Here is a 21,386-nt window from a genome sequence, read left to right as displayed (position 1 = left end):
GGGGGGAGGTGTGGAGAGCATGGTTGTATGGTGATTCATTACGTTGGTCGTGGCGTGCATGTATGTATGTATGTATGTACAGTTCTTCATCCGTGGGCGCTGCCAACAGTGTCAATGCCCACTAGTACGGCGTCAGGCCATGCATCCACCTCGTCAAGAGATCCACCTTCTCCGGCGTCGCAATCGCTACCGACCCAAAGCCTTCTCCGAGATGCATGACAGTCTCGTTGCCTTGCTGATTCGCACTCCACGTGGCCAGCGTCCCGTTCGTGAACGACCCGCCCAAGTTCGGGTTCCCCGTCTTGACGAAATTTGCCCAGTACGACGACAGGACATCCGCCACGTAGTGGTCATACGCCGTCCACGGCAGGTCCGTGGCGTACAGGTTCCTCAACACGTAGTTGATCTCGGTCATGTGCGCGGCGCCCGACGTGGTGCCCGGCCGCGCGTGGTCCCAGTAGTAGGTGTAGAACGGGCTGCTTGCGCCCGACTTGATCCAGCCGTTGGCGTAGAGGTACGACGAGACGAGCGAAAGATCGCACGCCGCCTGGTTCCACTGGGCGTTGCCCTCGCTGGAGTTGGAGGCGGGGTACAGCTTGAAGAACTCGGACGACAGGTTGCCGTACCACGCCGTGTTGTACCGCTCGAACTCGTCGAGCGTGAAGTTGGTCGTCGTCGAGGCGCCGCTCTCGTCGCGGTTGTTGCCAGTCATCATGACGACGTCGTTGGCGGGGCCCTGGATGAGCTCGTCGATGTACTTCATCGGGATGACGTAGTCGTCCAGAGTGGATTTGAACAGCGGTGGGTTCGACGTCCAGAGGGCGGTCAGGTTGCTGATGGAGTAGTCTCTGTCGTCGCTGCCCACCAAGAGCTCTTCCATGCTGAGGGTGCGCAGCTCGGCAATGCTGCTGACGTTGTGGAAACTGGTGTAGTTGAGACCGGTTTCGATGCCGTAGTCCATGGTTCGGTACGAGGTTGCGAGGGCGGCAAGCAGCGGGTCGTAGGGGTATCGAATCCCGCTCTCGGCGATCATGCCGCGGAAGAGGCCCTTCGCCAACGGGCTGTTGACGGCGTGGTACACCTGTGCAGAGCCGAAGGATTCGCCGGCGATGGTCACCTTGTTCGGGTCGCCACCAAAGTTGGCAATGTTCTTCTGCACCCACTCAAGCGCAGTGATGAAGTCGAGGATCCCGTAATTCCCAGATGAGTTTTGGCCAGACTCTTCGTTGAGAGTAGGATGTGCGAGGAACCCGAAGGCGGCATCGCGGTAGTTGTAGCTCACGACGATGACATCCTTGGTAGCCAGCCCTCCTCCGTCGTAGAGAGGCTCTGCGCTTGTCTCCCCGCTTCCGTAGTTCCAGACCAAGACCGGAAGTGAGGCGTTGGGCGAAGTGGCTGGGGTCCAGATGTTGACCGAGAGGCAGTCCTCGCTGAGCGTGTAGTCGACAGCCTGGTGGGCAATGGGGCACGCCGGCCCGAACTTGGTCGCCTTCAGAGTTCCATTCCATCGTTCGCGGGGCTGCGCCGGCTTCCAGCGATTCTCGTACGCTGTATCCGCCGCATATGGCACGCCGAGAAATGCGGCAATGTCACTGTCGGGGAGTCCAAAGTACTTCTGCGTCGTGGTGCTGTTGAAGTACTTGAACCCCTGCACGGTTCCGTATTCCGTCTCGATCGGGACATCGTAAAGAGTGGCCGAAGATTGGCTGGGAGCATAGCCCAAAGCCAGGATGGGAAGGAAACGTGAAGCCCGTGACACCTTCATGGCTGTAGTCTTGGAGCGTGGAGGTGCGACATGAGACTCGGGGCCGACGTCTTATATACTCGCATCGGCTATAAATGCGAACTGCCCAGACGAAGATGGCCGGCCGGGATCGGATGAAACATCACCTCATCTGAGCACACCATGCCTGATCTCAACGATCTACTGTGGAGTGATGCAGGAACGACCTGCCTAAAGAGCGTACCGGACTTCATGCATGCGCGTTTAGGTTTACGTTTATACGGATCTCTCACTCAAAATTACGCGGCGTTTCTCCTTGTCAGCCCGACTTACCGGTCGATCTTCCCCAGAGGTCAGGCACGCCAGTAGTGTGAGCTCGTAATTCTAGAGCTGTGTGTGACGCGTGTCCACAGCCTGCTGTAAACCCGAGCTCGGAGATGTTCGGGCCTAGCTTTATGGCCGAAGTGGTGCCTATTGCTTACCGCTACTTATATTACTACACGCCGACCGCATCCGTCCGAGCTTGGGAAGTCCTGTCTATTATCCCATCTGCTACAGCCGTCTGATTTTATCTCCGACTTTACCTCCGAGGGCATTAACGCTTTCCTCATCGAGACTCTTGGCGAGCATCGCCACTGTCGACACTACCAGTCTTTTTAGCATGAAACGCCCACAGTTCATAAAGAGCGCGCTGCCATCTTCAATGGTTTAATCTCAATGGGAAACTGGTGTGCTGTCCAAGTTTCCAGCAAAAATATACGCTGCGACAAAGAACCTCGGAGGTGGCCTCGGAGGAGACAGGGCTTGGCTCGTTACGAACGTAAGCGTCCCTTCGACCGGCAATAATTAGCTTTGTTTCACCGCTCAGGATCAACTACGGAGCGAATGGAGGCCCATATCGATACAGAGTGGATGGATACTGTTCGAAGTTTCTAGCCTGAAATAAGTTACGCATACATCCTCCCAACGATAGGACTCCCAACCTCGCCATTCGAAAAAGAGCAGTGGCCGTGCTCTTCTCTAATACCAGCCTGCTCGTCAAGAATAACTCCCCACTTCACAGGCGAGAGCTCCGACGTCCCCTCCGGGACGTGGCACGCTGCCGAGATAGCCATACTGCAGCTTCCAGCCATCGGGATACCGGGCTCCAATCGGCGGGACCCAATGATGAGAGCGAAGCCCGCCAGAATGGCGAGTATGACCAGGGTGATAAGCATGCCGAGCGGAGAATAGCCGCAGGTAATGATCTCATCGGCCTCAGTGAGATTGTTCAAGCGAAACCACGCCCCAACGGCGTTTTTGCCTTTGATCTGCACGAAGAAAAGGCTCTGCGAGACCATCCAATGTAGCGAGACTGACAAGCAGAGGAGCGGAACTCCGAGTCTGTACGGAAGCTGCAAGAAGTATGTCGACTTCTGCTCGATGCTGCGCCGTGCGGACACACGCAAACCACACCTGCGCTGTCCGAAACGGGCCCACTCGGAGGCCAAAGACATGTTTGTGACCAGACTGTTCATGGTAAAGTAGAGAAACGAAAGAAGCAGCTGTGGCAAGTTGGCGATGAGTACTGTCTGGACGATTGCCTGGTCGCCGCTCGTTGCTACATTCCACCCGCTGATGAGCGTTTCGGGGAGCACGGCGCCGATCCCCATCTCCCAGATCCAGCGGGCCTTGCCGCTTCTGTGAAACTCAAACATGGAGTAGTAGAATAGTCCGGAAATGGCCGAAAAGGCCGTGGCCAACCTGGTATCGGTGAGCAGGCGTTTCCGTTGGCCTACGTGAGGGACTTACATGAAGCCGGAAACCTTCCAACGACCTTTACTCGATGCTTCGTACAACCTTTGCTTCGAAGCCGAGAAAGGCCTTGCCGATTGCACAGGCAGATAACCGTTGATTTCGGAACTCTCGTCGCGGCGTGTAAGTTGTTCCATGGAGATACCAGCGATTTCAGCACCGTAAGCGCTCCCGTCAACCTTCGGGCTTCGCTCCTTCTCTCGCTGAGCCACATCCTTCCAAGACCAGTTGCACATGCCGCTAGTGGTCTCGTCACGCTCCCGTACAAATGACGCCACCGCATCTCCGATCGTCATCAGAGGGTTTTCCTTGATCGTCAAAGCAGCAGCCACGATAGCAATCAGTTTGACAACGTTAGAGCACATGACTGACAATAAGAGCGGCAGTGCGACGTTCAAACTGCACTCGCCCGGCATTCTCTCACTCAAGCAGTGGTTGATTTCAAAACCAGCAACGGTCCACGTTCGTTCCCCGAGGTAGTCTTTCCATGCCGCCTTCGCAGCACAATCCGACGAGCCGGTGATCCAGTGGCTCGGGTCCGAGCCTCCTTGGTAGCAGATCCACTGGAAATAGTCGACCTCCCGATTATCTGCAAGTGGCCGTTCCCACGGTATGACTGCGTACAGCGAAGAATTGCTGCGGCAGCTGACGAAACGCAGTGATTGCGTGAGGATAGCTTGGGAAGAGTCCGGGGGACCACACGCCACATCAGGCGAGTGCAAGACGTCGGACCAGGATACGCTCATACTGGTGTAATTTCCGGCGGTTAATAAATCGTACTCTATGCCTCCCGTGAAAGTAAGGTTGTCAAGCGGCGAGTTTGACGCGACGAGAATCAGGTTTCGGCGGCCCGTCAAGATGGCGTTGGCATAGTGTTTCATGCACTCGTCCTTGTCTAAGCGCTCGAATTGATCACTGAGTCCTTTTGCTGCAAGTTTGCGGACGTCGTGAGGGCTGGTGGAGTAATGTATATAGTTCCAGGTTTCGTTGACGGTTCCGTCGGGCCAACGGATGGTCGCGTTGTTTGTTGGCAAATCAAATTCCGGTGGAGGCGATGGAAACAGATCCTCGTCGAAAGGTGCTCCGTTCGCGAATCCCTCGTTGGCAATGTATATATCATACGCATACGTCACGGTAGATGTGTAGAACACGGAGTTGTATCTTGTTCCAAGTCAGTGGCGCATACTGTATCCGCGAACGCGTGACTTACAGCAAATGGAACGGGACCGACGAAAGGCTGAGAATGATCCAGATGTAGAGCTTTCTGCGTTGAATCTTTCGGAGGTTGCGCATGTTCGGAACACCAATGTGAAGCCAAAAGCCTTCTGAGTGGGCTTTGTTGACTTCTTTTCGGGTTGGCGCGCTCAGACATTGCGGAACGTAATTGCTTCCGCTCAGAACGAGAGAGCTCAGGATGTTGATAGCCAAGTGAATCCAAGTCCCAAGTCGTTTGATCTTCTCACAGTTTCCGACGACGAGTGGGGCGAAGGTTCAACTACTGCCTCGGTCGAGCAGCATTTTGTAGGTAATAACGGCGACAGAGATGTTGACTATCAGTGCGAAAGCCGAAAAGGCTGCAGCACCTTTGACGCCAGTTGACCAGCCTGAGCCAATACGCTTGCGTGTGATAGCCTGCCAGCCATTGCGCAGTACTTTGGATATCCGACCATCTTGTTTCCTCTTTGCGCTGAGAATGTCGTGGTTTTGAGTAGATTGAGGGATATCCATGGACAAACCACGGACTCGTGAGTACTGGTTGTCGGACGGGGTAGGACTTGTCAATATGTTAGCGAGTCAACGACACGTAGTTGCGTGGCTGCCAAACATGCCTCAATTGAAAGTCGGTCATGATTCCACAAAGGTGATATGTGAACGAAAGGAAGGGCGCGAACACGGAATATATAGCAGGCTGTTTTGATCAAAATCGGTGCCATGCTGAGTCATCCATGCGGCGATACACTTCACCAAGTTAACGTCAGACTGCCTATATTAGTGTTCATAAACCCAGCGCCAAGTCAAGCAAGGAGCAGCGCGCTGAGTTCGGTAGCACCCTTCCGAATCTTGCAAGCTGAAAACAGCCAAGTCTATTGTTGCAAACTCTGTGTGAGTTGGGCCCCCCATCCTACGAAGTACGAACATAGATGACTGCTGATGCCTGGACTGCACTGGCCTTGCAGGATCCAACCGCACGGCTGATGTCGTTGCATGGTTGCGCCAATTTGCTCTTTTACGCCTTCCCAAGCTCAACCTCCTTCCTCAATCGGAACAGACTCGCCCCGCTGTCTCGGATGGCCCGGATGCTGTGTACGCGCGAACTCGGTCGCTCTGTTTCGAGGGCGCCGCACGTCGTCTCGGTCACACGTCTCAGGCCCACTGACAAGACGGCTACCCACCTTTTCTTGGCCCCATGGCATCCATGAGGGATGCGCCATTGACGTACGTGCAAAATATACATACCTTGTGCACCGACTTCAACCAAAATATGGCAGGAATACATCAGATTCGTTGTAACACACGACATGGAATCAGAAAGGAAAAGGGCCATTTCGAAAAGCTAATTGTCCAGCCAAAGATCTGTATTATACAGGCGTACTCTACTTCATCGCTTAGAGGTCACCGAATGGATGTAAAGGCATTCATACCTGACGTGCTTACTGCTTAGTGCATAGGGAACACCCTAGCAGCATACTGTCGTACGAAGTATAAGTTGTCAGCCTTACAGTATATGTTGTATTACCAGCTTATAAGTGACCTGTGCGTCACCTTCCTCATCGATGGGGCGGGGGTAACGTTGAAAGTAGGTTTCATTTATGTGTTTCGATGATCATGCAAAGATTTCCTTTAGAAAGAGCGTCACAAGGTCTCTAGACTGAGTAGGCATTACCACATACTGTCATACATGAATATTACCATAGAGTAGCATAATAGTCCAACAAAATGCCGATCTTGGTTAATATACACAATACGCAGCAATTCAATATGATTGAATGTCCAAGCCTGAATCAAAAACAGCCTATGAAGAAAGCTTAGGCGAAAAAAAAAATACATACAACTCTTCATTCATCGAACCCGACCAGTGGGCCGTAAAATTTACTCGTTTCTGGCAGGTTGATCTTCCATGTTTCGCGGTGAATCTGAAGAGGAATTGTGCCTTCGGTCCATGAGCTGCTGAGCTTTTTTCGTCACATCAGCCGTACGCACTCGATGGAGTCGCTTTCTGTAATCTTCCAAATGCCCATGTTCATCCAGCACCTTCAACAGCGGCTCGACCACGTGTTGGTATATTGGACGAAAGAATGGCCGCAGTAATGCTTGGACGGAGCACACCACAAAGAGGCAAGGGTAGACTGCGAACAGGACAATCGATACTAACGGTTTCCCACAGCCTCGAACCAGCTTGGTCAGCGGCTCTACGATAGTGTCGTCCAGGAGTTCGGCATTTGCCAAGGCGAATACGGTGATTAGTAACGAGATGATGGCCGTTGCTACCATAAAGCCAAGGGTAAGCCTCTCTGGAGCGCCGCTCATGCTGAAGATACCTGTGGCAAAGCCAAGAGGCAGAAAGACGACAGTCACATAGGTGAACAGTGACATGTTCTCTGAGCCCCTGAAGCTCTTCTATACTTACTTCAGTACTTGCGATATAGTGAGGGTGGGGGTTTGAGACTTACATCGTCCCGAATAGAGCCCAAGCGTCCGGTTAACGAATCCCGAAATGCTTTGATTTTGACCTTCAGTCTCTCCAGATCCCGGACCTTCCTCTGGTTTTGAAATCGGACCTTATGGATTGTGTTTCGGAAATTTCGCTCGTCGTTTCTCGTCCACCTTGGGCTCTCTGGCTCCCGGTCCACCTCGCGGTTGCTCCACTCACTGATTCTGTCCAGATTTCCGTCAAGATCATCTCCCAGCGTCTCGAGGATATTCTCAAACAACCTCCATCGACTGATAAGGTTGAAGTAACTTTCACTTTCGCTTAGTTTGAGAAACTGGTAAGTGCTGTCGAGAGCCTCGGAAAGAGGATTCGACAGATCGGAGACGGCCATTTCGTAAGAATAACGATTGTCTCCATGCTCGAATTTCCCAAGTACACTCTTTCGAGCGTTCTCTCCCGAGTATGGAGACTCATCTCCTTCACCGTCACCTGGACTTCTAAGAACGCTGTCCCGAGCCCAGACGAATATCTTCTCCGTCTCCGTCTTGATCTCATCCAGAATCATGTCGAGCAAAAGAAGCTCGAGCACCTTTCGCCGTTGCCATGGATGTTTCTCTTTCCCAGTTGGAGTATCCTTGATGGCGGTTATCCTCAGAGATGACATGCGCTCTTCAAGTTTCGAGGCCCCGGTCTGCAAAGTTGAACTAGAAGCAGTGTTCTGCTCTGTGTCTGGATCCGGTTGAGAGCGGCTATCAGCGGTATGGCCTTGTGTTTGAGTCGGTTGTCGCTTGCTTCTGCCGAAGTTGTCATTCGAATTGGGTTTCGAAGAAGGATTCCCCGGTGCGTATTCCAGGAAGTGACAGGTCCAGTACCGATCAAAGAAGTCACCCACGAATCTGAAGCCCATCGTCGCGCGAACAATACCAGTCACACCCGCTGGACCCTGTTGAGATTTCGGAGGTCGAGGAACGACATAGCTGAACTTCGGGATGCCTTCTTTCTGACGGAAATCCGCTAGTTTGGTGAACTCAGCGAGCCGATAGAATGAGAGATGCAACTCAGTCTTCCATTCATTCAATGCTGCTGACGTTTCATCGGAAAAGTACTTGTCGTAGAGTGCATGTCGGTCGAAGAATTCTGATAAGTCGTTCCGCTCAGCGGTGGGAGACGCAAGGCAGCAAATCAATGCCGTCTCTTTGTCAGCCTCAGGCAACCAAATCAAACGTTTTTTGGACGATAGAACGTCTCGTGGCTGTTCGAGGAGTTTAAGAAGCTTCTCGTTACAGAGCAAGGGTTTTTTCAATCTTTCCCTTTTCGATTCCTCATTTCCCTGAGGAACATCTGCGACAAGAGCCTTCTCTCCTGTAGCATCTGTGAACGAGTTCGCTTTCCCCCTTTTTTTTCCGTGATACGATTCCCAGGCAGCGTACGCCACAATGTCTGCACTGGTTGGAAAGTCGTCGAGTTTGCGGATGAAGGCACCGTATTCATCACGACTCATACCGTTTCGACACTCCGACTGTGGCCTAAACTCCAGAGCCTCTGGTCCTGGTTGAAGCCAATCATCCGATATCTCGACAAGTCCCTTTGGGTCAACGAGCTTGTTCATGTTGGCAAATTGAAGCTTCTTCGCCATGAATCCGCTTGTGATGGAGGAAGGGTTGACCCCTGTGCTCTTTGCCTCGTTGCCCAACGGCCGGTCGCCAGCTGCTTCAAGACGAGTCTTGCCATACTTCCAAAGGATGTAGGGGATCTCGAAGGTGGTTTGCCAGTAGGTGTCCCGATAAGTCTCGTTTCGGAAGTGCATGGGTTCCTTGCTCTCTGTCAAGAAGCCAGGGAACAGACCGCTTGGTGAAGACATGTCAAACAGATTCTCGGTTGCAGTACCGAAGAGCTGTCCTGCTGACAATGTTTTGTTGATCTGCCGTTTTTTTGACGCGAGAATGACCGACATGGCGTACCAAAGAGGCTTTCTCCATTCCAGTGCCTGTGTTTCTTGGTGTTCGACCTGACACTCAATCGTGTTCCTCCATTCGTCCATGATACCTTTCCAGCCATCATTCTTTTCGTCGGGATTTTTCTCCTTTCTGTAGAATATCCCGGAATCAATGGCGTAGAAAAGAGCGGTGTCCTTGGAATGGAGAAGAAATCGTGTCTCTGACCTTGTGCGAGATGTTGCGATCATGCGTCGGTTTGACATCGGATTCTCCGTAATGAAACGTTTCAGGATCCTCTTTCGAACAGTACCCTCGTCGAACCGCCCCTTAATCATGTTGACCTTGTTGTCGTCGAAACCGAGACTGTCTATCCGCGACAATGCTTGCCATATTCGAACGTGATCCACCAAATGGAACTTCTCCTTTTCTGTCGAAGTCATCCGTGCGAATGCATACTTCTTCCGTTCATCCTTCTGGTCTAAGTCTTGGAGCCATGCCACGATTCTGTTCCACAGTCGCGTCCTTGCATGTTCCGACGAGTAACTGAGGCCGTAGAATTTGAGCACCTGCAAAGGAGTGTCGACGAGGGATGGCTCGGGCAGGTAAGATGTGTCTTCGATTCGTTTTCCGTTGGCCCAGTAGTGTGCAGAGAATGCCAGTTGTTCCCCCTCAGGTCCAGGATCCGTTGACTCAGATACCCACTTCAAATGGCGCTTGTAAGTGTTTATGATTCTGTTTTTCAAGTGCTTGGCATAAAGGGTCTGCATGCTCTTGAGATGCTCAATCATCGACTGCAAGAATTGTATGGCATAACTAAATATTGTTAGCGTCGTTTTAGCAAAACATCAATACTTGGTACTTACAAACTTGCTGATGTACCAACGCGATGGCCAGAGATGTCTCCACACGTCAAAGCAATTGGCGAGTCCTCGTGCTTGCAGTCGCCGGATTCTGGTGTTGGTGAAGCCACGGGGATACTACAAACAGATAAAATGTGCTCCAGGTTGCGCCGAATGAGGAAGTCCAAATGCTCGTGGCTTGAAAAGATTATTTTTTCATAAGATTCATCCTGACACATTTTCGCCATTGCGTCCCAGTCAGCCGACTTGTTTTCATTTATTTTCTTGAGCCGTAGGCTGTAGGTTAGAAGCACATCTAGCACCCCGAATTTTTTGACTTGAGCTTGGATCGCTTCACTGAAGCTGATGGTGGGAGCCTGGCCATCCTTATCCAAACAGAATGCTTGAAACTTCCCATTCACGTAAGCTTTGATGGTTAGGACAACGTCCTTGTGTTTATCAGCGCTTTTAATGCCCATTTCCTCAAACCTATTTTTCGGAATTTTTCGAGAGACTGTGAGACTATCATTCTCGATTCGGAATTGGTTGGAACGATGGAAAAATGCGGACTTGTCGTTGAAGCGCAAGCGTTCCGTAAAATCGAGGTTTCGAATAAGAAGGCCTGTCTCCAACTCCAAGCAAGTGAGGTCCAAATCTTCATCTGTCTTGTTCTCTCGTTTCAACGTACTTCTTTGAAAGATTGTTCCATCAGAACAGAAGTATTGGACCGAGAGAGAGAAATCCCTCGATAAGCCATGAATTGAGGACTGCTTTCCGGATGCTGTTTCTTTTTGATTGATAGCTTGGCAGGATGTGTCAGGTGCATCGCACGTGAAGCTGGTGAAGCGTGGCCATCGGTCGTCAACAAATTCCAGATGAGGAAGGGCTTTATGAAAGTCCCATTTGTCTCCGAAAGCACCTTTCCAATCTATTCCAAAAGCGACAGCACTATCTTGCGCTTTTGCTAGAAGATCTCGTAGGCGGGAACTCGAGTACCATGGAGTTGAGATGTCACGCTGGTCAACACAGAAGAAGCCAGACCGGCCAACGCCAAAGTATCGGCAAATCTGCAATAGATGACCATGCGCGCTAACGCTTGCCGTTGTGCCGCTGTCGCCAAAAGAGCTGTACGTTTCGCGGTTCCGTATCCCATTGGAATTTGCTTTTGGGTTCTTGGGAAGTGACGTTCGTCGATTGTCCGGGATCCACGTGCCCAAGTCTTCAATCAACCTTGATTAGAAGCGAAGCTAGACAAATGGCTGATGATCACACTCACTCCGAATGAACTCTTCTCGACCGTCGTCTTCTTTGGGTGCTTCGGGGGGCTTGGAATCTGCTGCTGGCGCCTCCATTGGAGGGTTCTGCGATTCATGTCCGTGGAGATGTTGCGGTGCTGACTCTGGTTGAGCTTCAGCGTCCGGTCCAGGAGATGGTGCGCTCATGGTGTGCCGGGGGATACGGCGCGCTGTATACGAGCAATTTTCTGGCCTGCTAGTTGTGGACGTTGAACTGATGCACAAATCGCTTCTGATGCATGGACAATGGAAGCTCGTAGGCAAGGAAGGGCAATGATGCTGTGTTGACTGAATAGTCTGACCCTGCGAGGACGAAGGAACGAAGGCCTTTTGAATGCAATCCCCAGTACAAGGTCGAGTACACGTATCGTTTCGTGCAGCCCTGGGGAGAAAAAAAAAATCCAACTGCACCGGACGACCTGACGATACTGGGGCATACCATTTCTGGGAAAGATCTGCCGCTCCTTTCTCTTGCGGCACCCCAAATTGCTTCTCAACCTGACAACCGCTACGTTGGAGACTATTCGGAGAAATTTCCAATCGGGGCCTCTTCCCCATTCCCATCATCAGGTTCTTCAAGATGCCAAATAGCCCAAGGCCTTCTTGACACCCTCCGGGGACCTCTTGCGAGTGCAATCCAAGATTCCATAGACCACTCGATGCGGCTAAACTGGTGGACCCCTATTCGTGTCTATTCGCGAATGATTCCCCATCTAAGAAAAGTCACGGCTCACGGCGGCTGCACTGGCACCCCAGAAGCTGAAGCTCGCCACGTCGACGCTTGCGTCGATCACAGTGGGGCAGTTGAAAGAAATTCTCACTGTCAACAAGCACTGTTGCGGCCAAATGCCTTACCAAGGTCGGAACTCGGTGCTTCATGACTAGCTGTGGATGTGCTTCTTTTTCTCTTGTGATTGCTTCAACTCGCCAACATGCATCTCGTACTTTTTTATCGTTCTCGGTCTCATACTGTACTACTTTATCAGCCTACTGTCGTATGTGTAGCTGGTAGTCATGTTTTCATCTGGACCTCCATTTCATGTGGCCTGCATTTTCCGATGGGCGGACCTTGATGCAATATGCAGCATGAAAGACGTGCTCCCAGCTGCAGAGTCGCTGATACTACCGTTACCTTATCTCACTGGCGGGATGTTGGTGGAGTAGTATATTTCTTTTGTTCCGCCAGCTCACGATCAGCGAGCGCAGTGGGGAAGCTCAAACGCGACCGAGCTGAAAAGGTCATTCTCCTGACCCAATGCAAGCATCCTCGCATGGCAGTGCAACGGGAATTCCCGAAGATTGATGTGAGACACGGGAAAGAAAAAAGCCCAACAAAACGCATGCGCCTGTATGGCGTCAGGAGGGCAGCAGTGCGAAAGACAAGCTCGTTCCGAAGACGGAAGACCGCCCTATCCGTACTACATTTCCAATCTCCTAGCCATCAGCGAATCAGCCTTCCGGATAGCCTGCGAGCTGATGAGAGTGATCGTCTCCCACTCGCCTGCTGTTTCAATGCCTCCATAGCTTACCAATCCCCATCACAACAGCATCAAGGGCCGGAGCGTGACGTGTTTTCTAAGAGATGGAAGCGTAATGTCCGCCGACCAGATTGCAGGCACACTTTGCCTATGACCAAGGTTGAAGCATGCTTCTTCGCACGGCTACTTGTAATGGTGATATTCTCGCCAAATCACGACAGACTCAATGGCACACGACATTCGTTTTAGATTCTCTCTCTCTCTCTCTCTCTCTCGTGCTTTGTTCCGGTGGTATGAGGCTGATTTAAAGCCTGTCAACCGTCCGGACGCCCAGGCTTTATACATAGGTGCCAGAGCATACCGGATGCAATCCCGCTCTTTCTTCACATTTTTGGGATGCCGTGACGTCTTTTTCTACAATCAAGACCAACGCCGCAACGCCCTCCGTATATCGTCTAAATATATTGTACAGCACCCGCACATCAACAACAACCGGGGGAGAAACATCTACGGCGTATCTCTCGGGTCCGGGGCAGCCTTGGTCTCGGAGCCGTCGTCCGGTTTGCCCTTTGGCTTGGTCATCTTCGGGATCGGAGGCCACTGCGGGGCGGGGACGCTGAGGAGCTTGCAAACATCCTGTTTCACGCAACAACAAGTCAGCCACCACAAAACAAAGAGAGGGAGGATTCAGAAAGAAAAAGTGCCATACCTTTCTCCTCGCCCTGAAATCGTCATACAGCGCCCTCCACGCCTCCCGGTCCTGGCAGCCGCTCTCGGCGGGGGTGCCGGGGCGGATGCGGCACTTGGGCAGCATGTCGGCGAGCAGCTTGGCGGGCCACATGATCCACGGCTTGGGCAGGGGCCAGTCGGAGAAGTGCACGAGGCGGGCGTCGTCCAGGGCGCGGTCCGTGTCCCAGTACTCGTCCTCGCTGCCGAGGTACATGGTGTGGTCGACGGCGCGGAACTCGCCCGAGAGCAGGGCGAGGCCGCGGTGGGGCAGGACGAGGGCCGAGTCGGCGTAGCGCTCGTTGAGGAGCTCCATGTCGAAGCGGTGGGGGCGGGCGCCGCCGCCGAGCATGCCCTCGGAGGTGAAGGCGGCGTGCATGAGGGCGTCGTACTCGGCGGCGGAGGGGCGCAGCAGGACGAGCAGCGAGGTGAGCTTGCGGGTGTGGGGGAGCTCCCAGTAGGCGCGCGGCATGGCGACGGGGGCGGCGGGGAGGAAGAAGAGGTCGTCGAGCGGGCGGCGGAGGGTGACGTCCGAGTCGATGTGCAGGACGCGGTCGTACTGGGTCAGGTTCCAGGCGAGGAACTTGTTGATGCTGAAGTCCCACGTCTCCTCCTCGGCGTCGTCGTCGTCGTGCTTCTCGGTGCGCACGCTCTGCATGTTCGTGGGCCGCAGGGTGACGCCGAGCTTGTCGCGGGCCATGAGGAGCAGCTGGCTGTCGCGGTCGGTGGAGCTCTCGACGGTGAGGTCCCACTCCTCGGGGTAGAAGAGCACGCGGTCGGCGCGGCTGCCCAGGCGGTGCAGCTGGTCGAACAGCATGACCGAGTTGCACAGGTAGGCGCCATTGGTGGCATACTGCGAGTAGGCGAAGCGCGACCAGTCGACGTGGGCGTCGGCGAGGCCGTTGGGCAGGTGGGTTGCGGGGCGCGCGGGCTGGGCGGACGGGTGGTGGTTGTACCAGAGCAGCAGCAGCAGGGCGGCGGCGACGAGGGTCAGGCAGCGCGAGCGGCGCCAGGAGCGCGGGCGCGGGCCCCACTGCTGCTGGTTGGACGGCGGCACATGGATGGACCGGGGCGACGACCTGGACTTGTAGTAGTGGGTGTAGGTGCCGTTCGGCATGCTGCAGCCTTGTGTCGGTCGTCTCACGGGATGGGAGGACGGGAGTCCACGTCTGCGTCAGCCCCGGCCCGCCAGAGCCAGAGCTCCCTTTCGCTTCTCCGCCGCCCGCTGACTGATCGCCGCCGACCGTTGCCGATCCACCGCTCGCCCCGAGCTCCGCGTCGATCGCCACGACTTCGCCTGGCCAACTGCAACCCCGGCATTGATCTCGCATGCTCTCTGATTCCAGCCGCGCCAATGGCTCGGGCGAGAGGCTGCCGCCGCGACTGCATCTGCTTTTCCTCGCGTCCTACCCGGAGAAGCTACATACGACCCATACCGACACACGTCACATTCCGGACTGCCTTGCTCCTCACACCGACGACATAAATCCACGACGATACACCCAAAACTACAGCAGCTAGTTTCTACTCCTCAGCCCCGTCTTCCGCCGTGGCAGCCCTTCCTTCTTTCGAATTAACCCACGCATTCCTGCAGCTTGCATCAGCACGACTCTAGATAATCCAGCGGCGACATACTGTTCATTCGCCCAAGTCATCAACCAGTAGGCACCAAAAATCGGCGGCGCCCAAAACAAGACTTGGGCCTTGGCCCGGCGCCAAGTGTTGAAGACGGCGGCGTGCAAGGCCCCGCCCATGGCCCGCTGCCGGTTCCAGGACAGCCGATATGTCGTGATGCCCCTCTCGGCGGTGCCCCAGACCGGGTCGCCCCATTGCGTGAGTTTTGGGTACCTGGTGAGTTAGGGTGTTGCTTTGGTGTGTAAGCAGTCTGCGGGCTTACTCTTTGGCGATGCGGTTTTCGAGACTGTACCAGTGAGGTCCGCCCCAGTGCGGATCCTTGACGTATCTGAGCGAAATCAGTCAGATTGGAGGCAATTGTCCCCGGCGGCATGTGCTCTTACACATTGTTCAGACGGCGAGAGTTGGTACCGCCGTAGCCACCACCGCCCATGATTGCAACGTGAAAACGATTAAGTTGCTTGCAGGCAGGGGAAAATGAAAAAAAAAAAAAAGCAGAGCTCAGCGCTGTCAAACGTCTTTATGCAGCAGAACTTCTTGGGCGCACAGGATTAGGATTCGCATCCTGAGGCTGGAGTGCTCGCTCCCTATCGGCTCAGATCGGTAGCTAACGGCCAAAGGATCGTCGGGTGGCCAGGATGCTCGGCCGCCCACCGTAAACTGTACTTCTTTGGTCAGGGCTGAGTGCGTTTGCCTGGCTAGTGCAACCTTGGCCTGGCCACTGGGCGAGTCGCTGTCGTACAAGCTCGGTCGAATGCAGCCGCATCGCAGTGACCACACTTGTCGTGGCCAGCAGCCTGCGTTGCGAAAGCGCCAGGAAGCGGCAACATCATCTCAGCCGGCGGTTCGGCTCGACTCGGAACAGAGGTGGCCGGCCAGCAGCAATCGCACCACAACCATCACCCACCATAGCACTAGTACCCAAATCGCACCCCGCGCCATGCCCACGCCCCCAACCGGCACGTCATCGCAGCCCCCACGCGCCTCGACCCGCGCTCGGCGCAACTACCAGGCCTGCCTGGCCTGCAAAGAGCAAAAGGTGCGCTGCCACCTCGGCTCGCCCGACGACCCGCAGCCGCCATGCGCGCGATGTCGACGCTCGCGCCTGGACTGCGTCTTCGGCCCGCCGCGAGCCGCCGTGCGCAGGCCGACCCGGAAGAGGAGAGGCGGTGCTGATGACTGTGCGTGAACACCTGAGCACCCGTCGACCTTCCGCACCCCAAGCTGACACGCGACGCCGACACAGCACTGGATGCGGGCGGAGACTCTCTGCCGAACTCTGTGCCTTCGGTGGGCGTGCATGCTCCCGCTGCGGCGTCGGACGACAGCGCTGCCGAGCCTGGTCATGGCCGGCCTGCCGACGCGGCTTCCAGCAGCACCGCCACCGTCCCTGATCAGCATCCAAGCCCCTGGGATGCGTCTGCCATTGAGGCCTCGCTGCACTCGCAACACGTCTCCGCCTGGGCCCAGTTTGCCCTGTGCCGGGATGGGTGGATCAGCCCGCGGGAGGCCGAGTTTCTGCTGCAATGGTGCGTCTGGACTTTGCTGACATTTGACCTGCCGTGCCCGTGGGGTTAGTTGACGCCTGCATAGCTACTTCGACCGGATGAACCCTCTCTATCCCGTCGTCGATGAGACGTATCAGCACTCCTCACGACGTCACGGCCTGCTCGTCGATGAGCCCGTCCTGTGCACCGCCATTCTCACCGTTGCTTCACGCTACGCCTGGCTCGACGGCACCCCTGCAAGCTCCCGAGCCCATGAAATCCACAGTTTCCTGTTCAAGCAGGCGCAGCAGGCCATTCATCAATCTTTGTGGGGGATTGAGAGCATTGCTGATCGGGAGAGCCGCATTCTTTCCACCATCGAAAGCATAATCTTGTTTGTCGAATGGGTGAGCCCCCATCGCGCTTGGTCCAGTGCAACTCATTGATGTTGTTTCAGCGTCCACGACCAATGGACATCATGCCCAACCAGGGGACGATAGCAGGCGCTACAAACATGTTTGGCGTAGATGCTGCCGATCCGGGGACCACCCAGAACTCTGTCATAGGTACCATTGCTTTGGTCATCTCGTGAATCAATGCTGAGTGCGGCAGTGCAGATGACGAAACTCGGAAAGCTTATATGCTCGCCCGACGTCTGAATGCAACATCTTGGTAAGGCCCCTTGGACTTCCTTCCGGGAGTTTTGCTGATGAGACCAACGAGCGTAAAGGCGACTTCTCGGCCATGCCGTCAATCTCGCAGACGAGATATCCCTCGTCGAAGGCCTCACCAGATCCAGAGAAGCCCAGCCTCGTGCCCCTACCCATGTCCGCCGTCGCGCCCGCATCCGAGACTTGCTCATCCCGCTCACCTGGGAGATTGCCTTCCGCCTGGGCCGTAGTGCCTCCCTCAAGCTGCCCATGCCGTCCGCCCCGACGGCCGACGAGTATGCTGATGAGGGCGTTTTCTCGACGCTGCTCAACAGCAGGGCTGAACTGTACCGTCTCTGCCGCCTTGTCGAGAACACTCTCTACTCGTCGGTCAGCGCCACCAAGGACATCATTACCAGCGACAGGCACCCGGAAGTCGTTGCGGCCCTGGTGGATATACTGACTGATTGGTGGAACAAGTTCCAACGCCTGTCAGGTGTGTGAACTGGACAATCAATTCTCCTTGAGCACGTTCTGATTGCAGCATGCAGGGCCTTTTGCGTTCAGGAAGACGCTCGAAATCCAATATTACAACGTTTGGACGTATCTGCACGCCATCTTTTTCCAAGCAATACTGGAGCGGCTGCGGGGATTCACGACCGGCGAGCCCAGCATCCAGAATTTCGAGCGCACCTATCGGCCGGAAGGCTTGAGCATCGCCGAAGTCCTGCGGTCGGAACGTAGCCGTCGAGATCTTCACATGACCGAAGAAGTATGTTCTGTTCAGAGTAGTGAAAGACATGCTGACGTGTCGCAGATTGCGAAAGCCAGCGTCCAGGTGTTAGAACGAGTCCTCGACCTTGAGAGAGAAGGTTATCTGAGTTTCATCCCATTCACGACCATGACATGGATGTTCACTTCGGCCACGCTGCTGTTGAAGGTAATCGGGAATAACGTTTAAACCTGCATGGCCAAACCCCTGCTAAGCCAGCCAATATTGTGCAGGGAACCGGCTTACGCACAGCCGCCGACCTTGGCACCACGAGTCTCCTAAAACGCGTGTCGCAGTCTCTCGACCGGGCCGCAGTCGACGACGTGCATGCAATGTCCCACCGCACATCGAGCCTGATGTTCCTCATCCAAAAGGTGCAGGCCGGCCCAGCCACATCCCGGAACGCGGGCCGCCCGCGCAACAACATCGACGACGACGACGCAAGCAAGGTACGGGCTGATGCCGCACCGCAGGCGCAGCCTGTTCCTGAAGCCGCTGCCAATTTGCCGCCAATGAATACTGTCGACGCTGGCAACCGCGACGCCACTCCGGGCGTATTGCCGGGTTCCGGTGGGCTGTTTGATCCGATGCTTGCGGACGGCCTGGCCGAGGATTGGGCCAACTGGCTGAGCGTCGGCCTCGACAACATGGACGGCTCGTTCGGATTTGACCTGTTTTCCGGTTCCGCAGCCGGAGAGTTCCCCGCACCGTGGCAGAGCTGAAGTGTCTCCATGGTGAAGCCAGTGACATCGACTGAAGATGCAGCGGATGGTCTGGATAGTGCCGATATCGCTTTGCCATCCAACATCTCCCTCGCCACTGGGTTATCGAAACAGCGGAGAGGCGTAGGCAACGATAGAAAGCAAGTTCCTCGTCGCACACGGCACTATCCTATCAATAACCCTCTATCTCATCTCCCATTGGCCCACGTTTGCCGAGCGTGCTCATGCGTCGGCCAGCCACCGAACGGCATCAATACTCACAGAGACACCTCCGCCCCGCAGTGCTGTCTCTCCACTTACCCACTAGCACCGGCTCGGCGCTATCGCGTCCCGGGGGAGCAACTCTTCAGCCTGCAAGACCGCAATTGGTCGGGTTGATTGCCAAGAGCGCCAAGAGTACCCTGGACGGGGCTTGTTGGCAACAGACGGGGGTAGAGCCAAGAACGCCAAGGCGGCGCTGACGGCCCTATCAGTCCTATAGACAGCTGCCCTATTGGTGGGATGCGGGGGACAGCCCCGGGGATGATGCTTAAACCTGCAGCGATACTGGGGTACATATCAAAAGCCGACCGGAGAAGCGCGTCAGCCGACCACACGTTGTGCGCTCTCCTCCCCCAAAAGCTCGCCCGCGTACCATGCGGGCTTCGGTGGCTGAAACGGTGTGACATTAACCTCGACGAGGGAAAGGGCCCAACTCTCGCCTACTTGCTTCTCTTCTCTCTCTCTTTTCGCTCTTGGCCCCCCGGCCGTGTCGGCTCGCGCAGCCTCTGGTCCCGGATTTCTCCATATTGACCTTCCTACAACAGACGCCTTTTGCCACGAGGGTTATCCGGACTGGCCATGCGCCCAGCCAACCGTCGTGCGGTCCGCGAGCGGAAAACCGCATGCGCATGGCCGAGCGGTCGACAGCCCCTCCATTCCGTGTGAATCGGGCTGAAGAGCGAGACGCTGGCTGGTGGAAATGAGGACGGGATGGGTAGGTAGATAGCTACATTCGAAAGATTCGTTCCCGCCTTCCCGTACAAGCACGGCTATCGATTCCATGGCGAGCCTGCTGGCAATCCCCGTAATCCATGCGAGGCGAAGAGTTTCTCCGCCGCGGCGCTCTCGTACTTTGTACTCCGATTGCCTCGAGCGGAGGTGAGAGGGAGGGATGGACGGAGCGCTCAATGTATATATAGTGCGGTCGTTCTCTGGGGAGCGGGAGTCCAGTTGACGTGATATCGACAGCAGATCGCCTCTTCTCTCTCTCTCTCTCTCTCTATCTCTCTCACACAACACACACCAGCTCCTTCCAGCAAAAAAAAAAAAAGTAAAAGAAAATGCGCCTCCCCACCACCCTCCTCGCGGCGGCCCTCGCCCTCGCCACAACCATCACCGCCTCCCCCGCCCCCGCGCCCACCAAAGTCCAAGCGCCCGACCAAAACCTCCGCAAACGCTTCGCCACCAACACGATGCCCGCCTCGTCGGGGCACGTGGTGCTCTCGGCCGCGACGACGGTCAGCGTCTTCGACGGCGGGATGAAGAAGTACGACCGCGGGGTGGCGTGCGGCGGGCAGGAGGAAGGGGGGGACAGCGACGCCGTGTTCCTGGTGCAGAGCGGCGGCACGCTGAAGAACGTCATCATCGGGGCGGATCAGTCGGAGGGGGTGCACTGCTTGGGCCCGTGCACGGTGCAGAATGTTTGGTGGGAGGACGTTTGTGAGGGTGAGTTTGGATTTTTTTTTGAGGTTTTTTTTTTTTTCCGGGGGGGGGGGGAGGATATGGTGGGGGGTTCCGCTTTTTTTTCTTTCTTTCGTTCGTTCTGGTTTCGTCGACTTTTTTTGGGTGATGGTCTTTTTTCTTTTCCTTTACGCCTTTTTTTCCGAGAGAGAGACGGACGTCTCGCGATATCTATTATTGCCCCGCCGACTCGACGACGCGACACACACTGACTTCCCTTCCTCCAGACGCCCTCACCATCAAGCAGACGTCCGGCACCTCGTACGTCGTCGGCGGCGGCGCCTTCCACGCCGAGGACAAGATCGTGCAGCACAACGGCGGGGGCGCGGTCAGCATCAAGGACTTTTACGCAAACGACTTCGGCAAGGTGTACCGCTCGTGCGGCAACTGCGGCACGCAGTACACGCGCTCCGTCACCATGTCGGGCGTGTGGGCCGTCAGCGGCAAGCTGCTCGCCGGCGTCAACTCCAACTACGGCGACAAGGCCACCATCAGCGGGACGTGCGCCGACGGGGTGAATGCCATTTGCGCGTGGTATCAGGGGAATGATGATGGGGACGAGCCGACGGAGCTGGGGACGGGGATTAGCAGTTACTGTGTTTATGCTGATAACGGTGTTGACGACTGTCCTTGAATGAGGGTGGAGTGAGGTGATTTGGGAGGGAGGAGGGAATTGGGGAGTTCCGCAGGCAACAACAACAACAACAACAACATCTGGAGGTCGGAGGCAGGACGAGGGGCCGGACGTTTTTCCATACAACATTTCACATTCATGTCAAATAGCTTATCATCAGCCAGCCCCGCCTCTCTTTTTCCAAACCCGGGGGGAAAAGCGAAGAAAAAAAAAAATCGAAACAAAAGTCCTCCCGGCCCACCACCTGCTGAGACCCGTCCAACTCGCTTCGCCTCCTCTTCTCGCATTGAATAAAAAAAAGTCACAGGCGGCCCCCGTCC

General features: G+C 55.2%; 7 protein-coding genes across 7 annotated transcripts; 2 read left to right on the top strand and 5 right to left on the bottom strand.

The window, feature by feature from the left end:
• Window positions 1–121: 121 nt before the first annotated feature.
• Window positions 122–1,765, bottom strand: BKCO1_4000235 (carboxylesterase; the record flags this gene model as incomplete). The annotated part of the gene is made up of 1 exon (XM_020275666.1): window positions 122–1,765. One exon carries the CDS (start codon window positions 1,763–1,765, stop codon window positions 122–124), a length of 1,644 nt encoding a protein of 547 aa, XP_020134178.1.
• A 905-nt stretch (window positions 1,766–2,670) lies between these two features.
• On the bottom strand, window positions 2,671–4,810 carry BKCO1_4000234 (uncharacterized protein; the record flags this gene model as incomplete). The annotated part of the gene is made up of 3 exons (XM_020275665.1): window positions 2,671–3,466; window positions 3,515–4,678; window positions 4,728–4,810. 3 exons carry the CDS (start codon window positions 4,808–4,810, stop codon window positions 2,671–2,673), a joined length of 2,043 nt encoding a protein of 680 aa, XP_020134177.1.
• A 1,763-nt stretch (window positions 4,811–6,573) lies between these two features.
• On the bottom strand, window positions 6,574–11,387 carry BKCO1_4000233 (mg2+ transporter zinc transport protein; the record flags this gene model as incomplete). The annotated part of the gene is made up of 5 exons (XM_020275664.1): window positions 6,574–6,690; window positions 6,911–7,135; window positions 7,189–9,919; window positions 9,970–11,164; window positions 11,222–11,387. 5 exons carry the CDS (start codon window positions 11,385–11,387, stop codon window positions 6,574–6,576), a joined length of 4,434 nt encoding a protein of 1,477 aa, XP_020134184.1.
• Window positions 11,388–13,225: 1,838 nt separating this feature from the next.
• BKCO1_4000232 (glucose n-acetyltransferase 1) lies at window positions 13,226–14,561 on the bottom strand (the record flags this gene model as incomplete). The annotated part of the gene is made up of 2 exons (XM_020275663.1): window positions 13,226–13,354; window positions 13,428–14,561. 2 exons carry the CDS (start codon window positions 14,559–14,561, stop codon window positions 13,226–13,228), a joined length of 1,263 nt encoding a protein of 420 aa, XP_020134183.1.
• A 407-nt stretch (window positions 14,562–14,968) lies between these two features.
• Window positions 14,969–15,512, bottom strand: BKCO1_4000231 (ubiquinol-cytochrome c reductase complex ubiquinone-binding protein; the record flags this gene model as incomplete). Its single annotated transcript, XM_020275662.1, has 4 exons — window positions 14,969–15,032; window positions 15,080–15,292; window positions 15,342–15,407; window positions 15,463–15,512. 4 exons carry the CDS (start codon window positions 15,510–15,512, stop codon window positions 14,969–14,971), a joined length of 393 nt encoding a protein of 130 aa, XP_020134182.1.
• A 507-nt stretch (window positions 15,513–16,019) lies between these two features.
• On the top strand, window positions 16,020–18,710 carry BKCO1_4000230 (c6 transcription factor; the record flags this gene model as incomplete). The annotated part of the gene is made up of 9 exons (XM_020275661.1): window positions 16,020–16,260; window positions 16,326–16,608; window positions 16,673–16,973; window positions 17,024–17,132; window positions 17,184–17,238; window positions 17,297–17,712; window positions 17,768–17,988; window positions 18,034–18,156; window positions 18,222–18,710. The coding sequence occupies 9 exons, from the start codon at window positions 16,020–16,022 to the stop codon at window positions 18,708–18,710; spliced, it is 2,238 nt and encodes a 745-aa protein (XP_020134181.1).
• Window positions 18,711–20,032: 1,322 nt separating this feature from the next.
• On the top strand, window positions 20,033–21,066 carry BKCO1_4000229 (pectate lyase; the record flags this gene model as incomplete). Its single annotated transcript, XM_020275659.1, has 2 exons — window positions 20,033–20,417; window positions 20,660–21,066. The coding sequence occupies 2 exons, from the start codon at window positions 20,033–20,035 to the stop codon at window positions 21,064–21,066; spliced, it is 792 nt and encodes a 263-aa protein (XP_020134321.1).
• Between the last annotated feature and the right edge of the window lie 320 nt (window positions 21,067–21,386).

The sequence above is a fragment of the Diplodia corticola genome, assembly GCF_001883845.1.
Source record: "Diplodia corticola strain CBS 112549 chromosome Unknown scaffold4, whole genome shotgun sequence".
Lineage (NCBI taxonomy): Eukaryota > Fungi > Ascomycota > Dothideomycetes > Botryosphaeriales > Botryosphaeriaceae > Diplodia > Diplodia corticola.
Note: the sequence above shows the minus strand (reverse complement) of the source record. Positions and strands in the feature narration are given on the sequence as shown.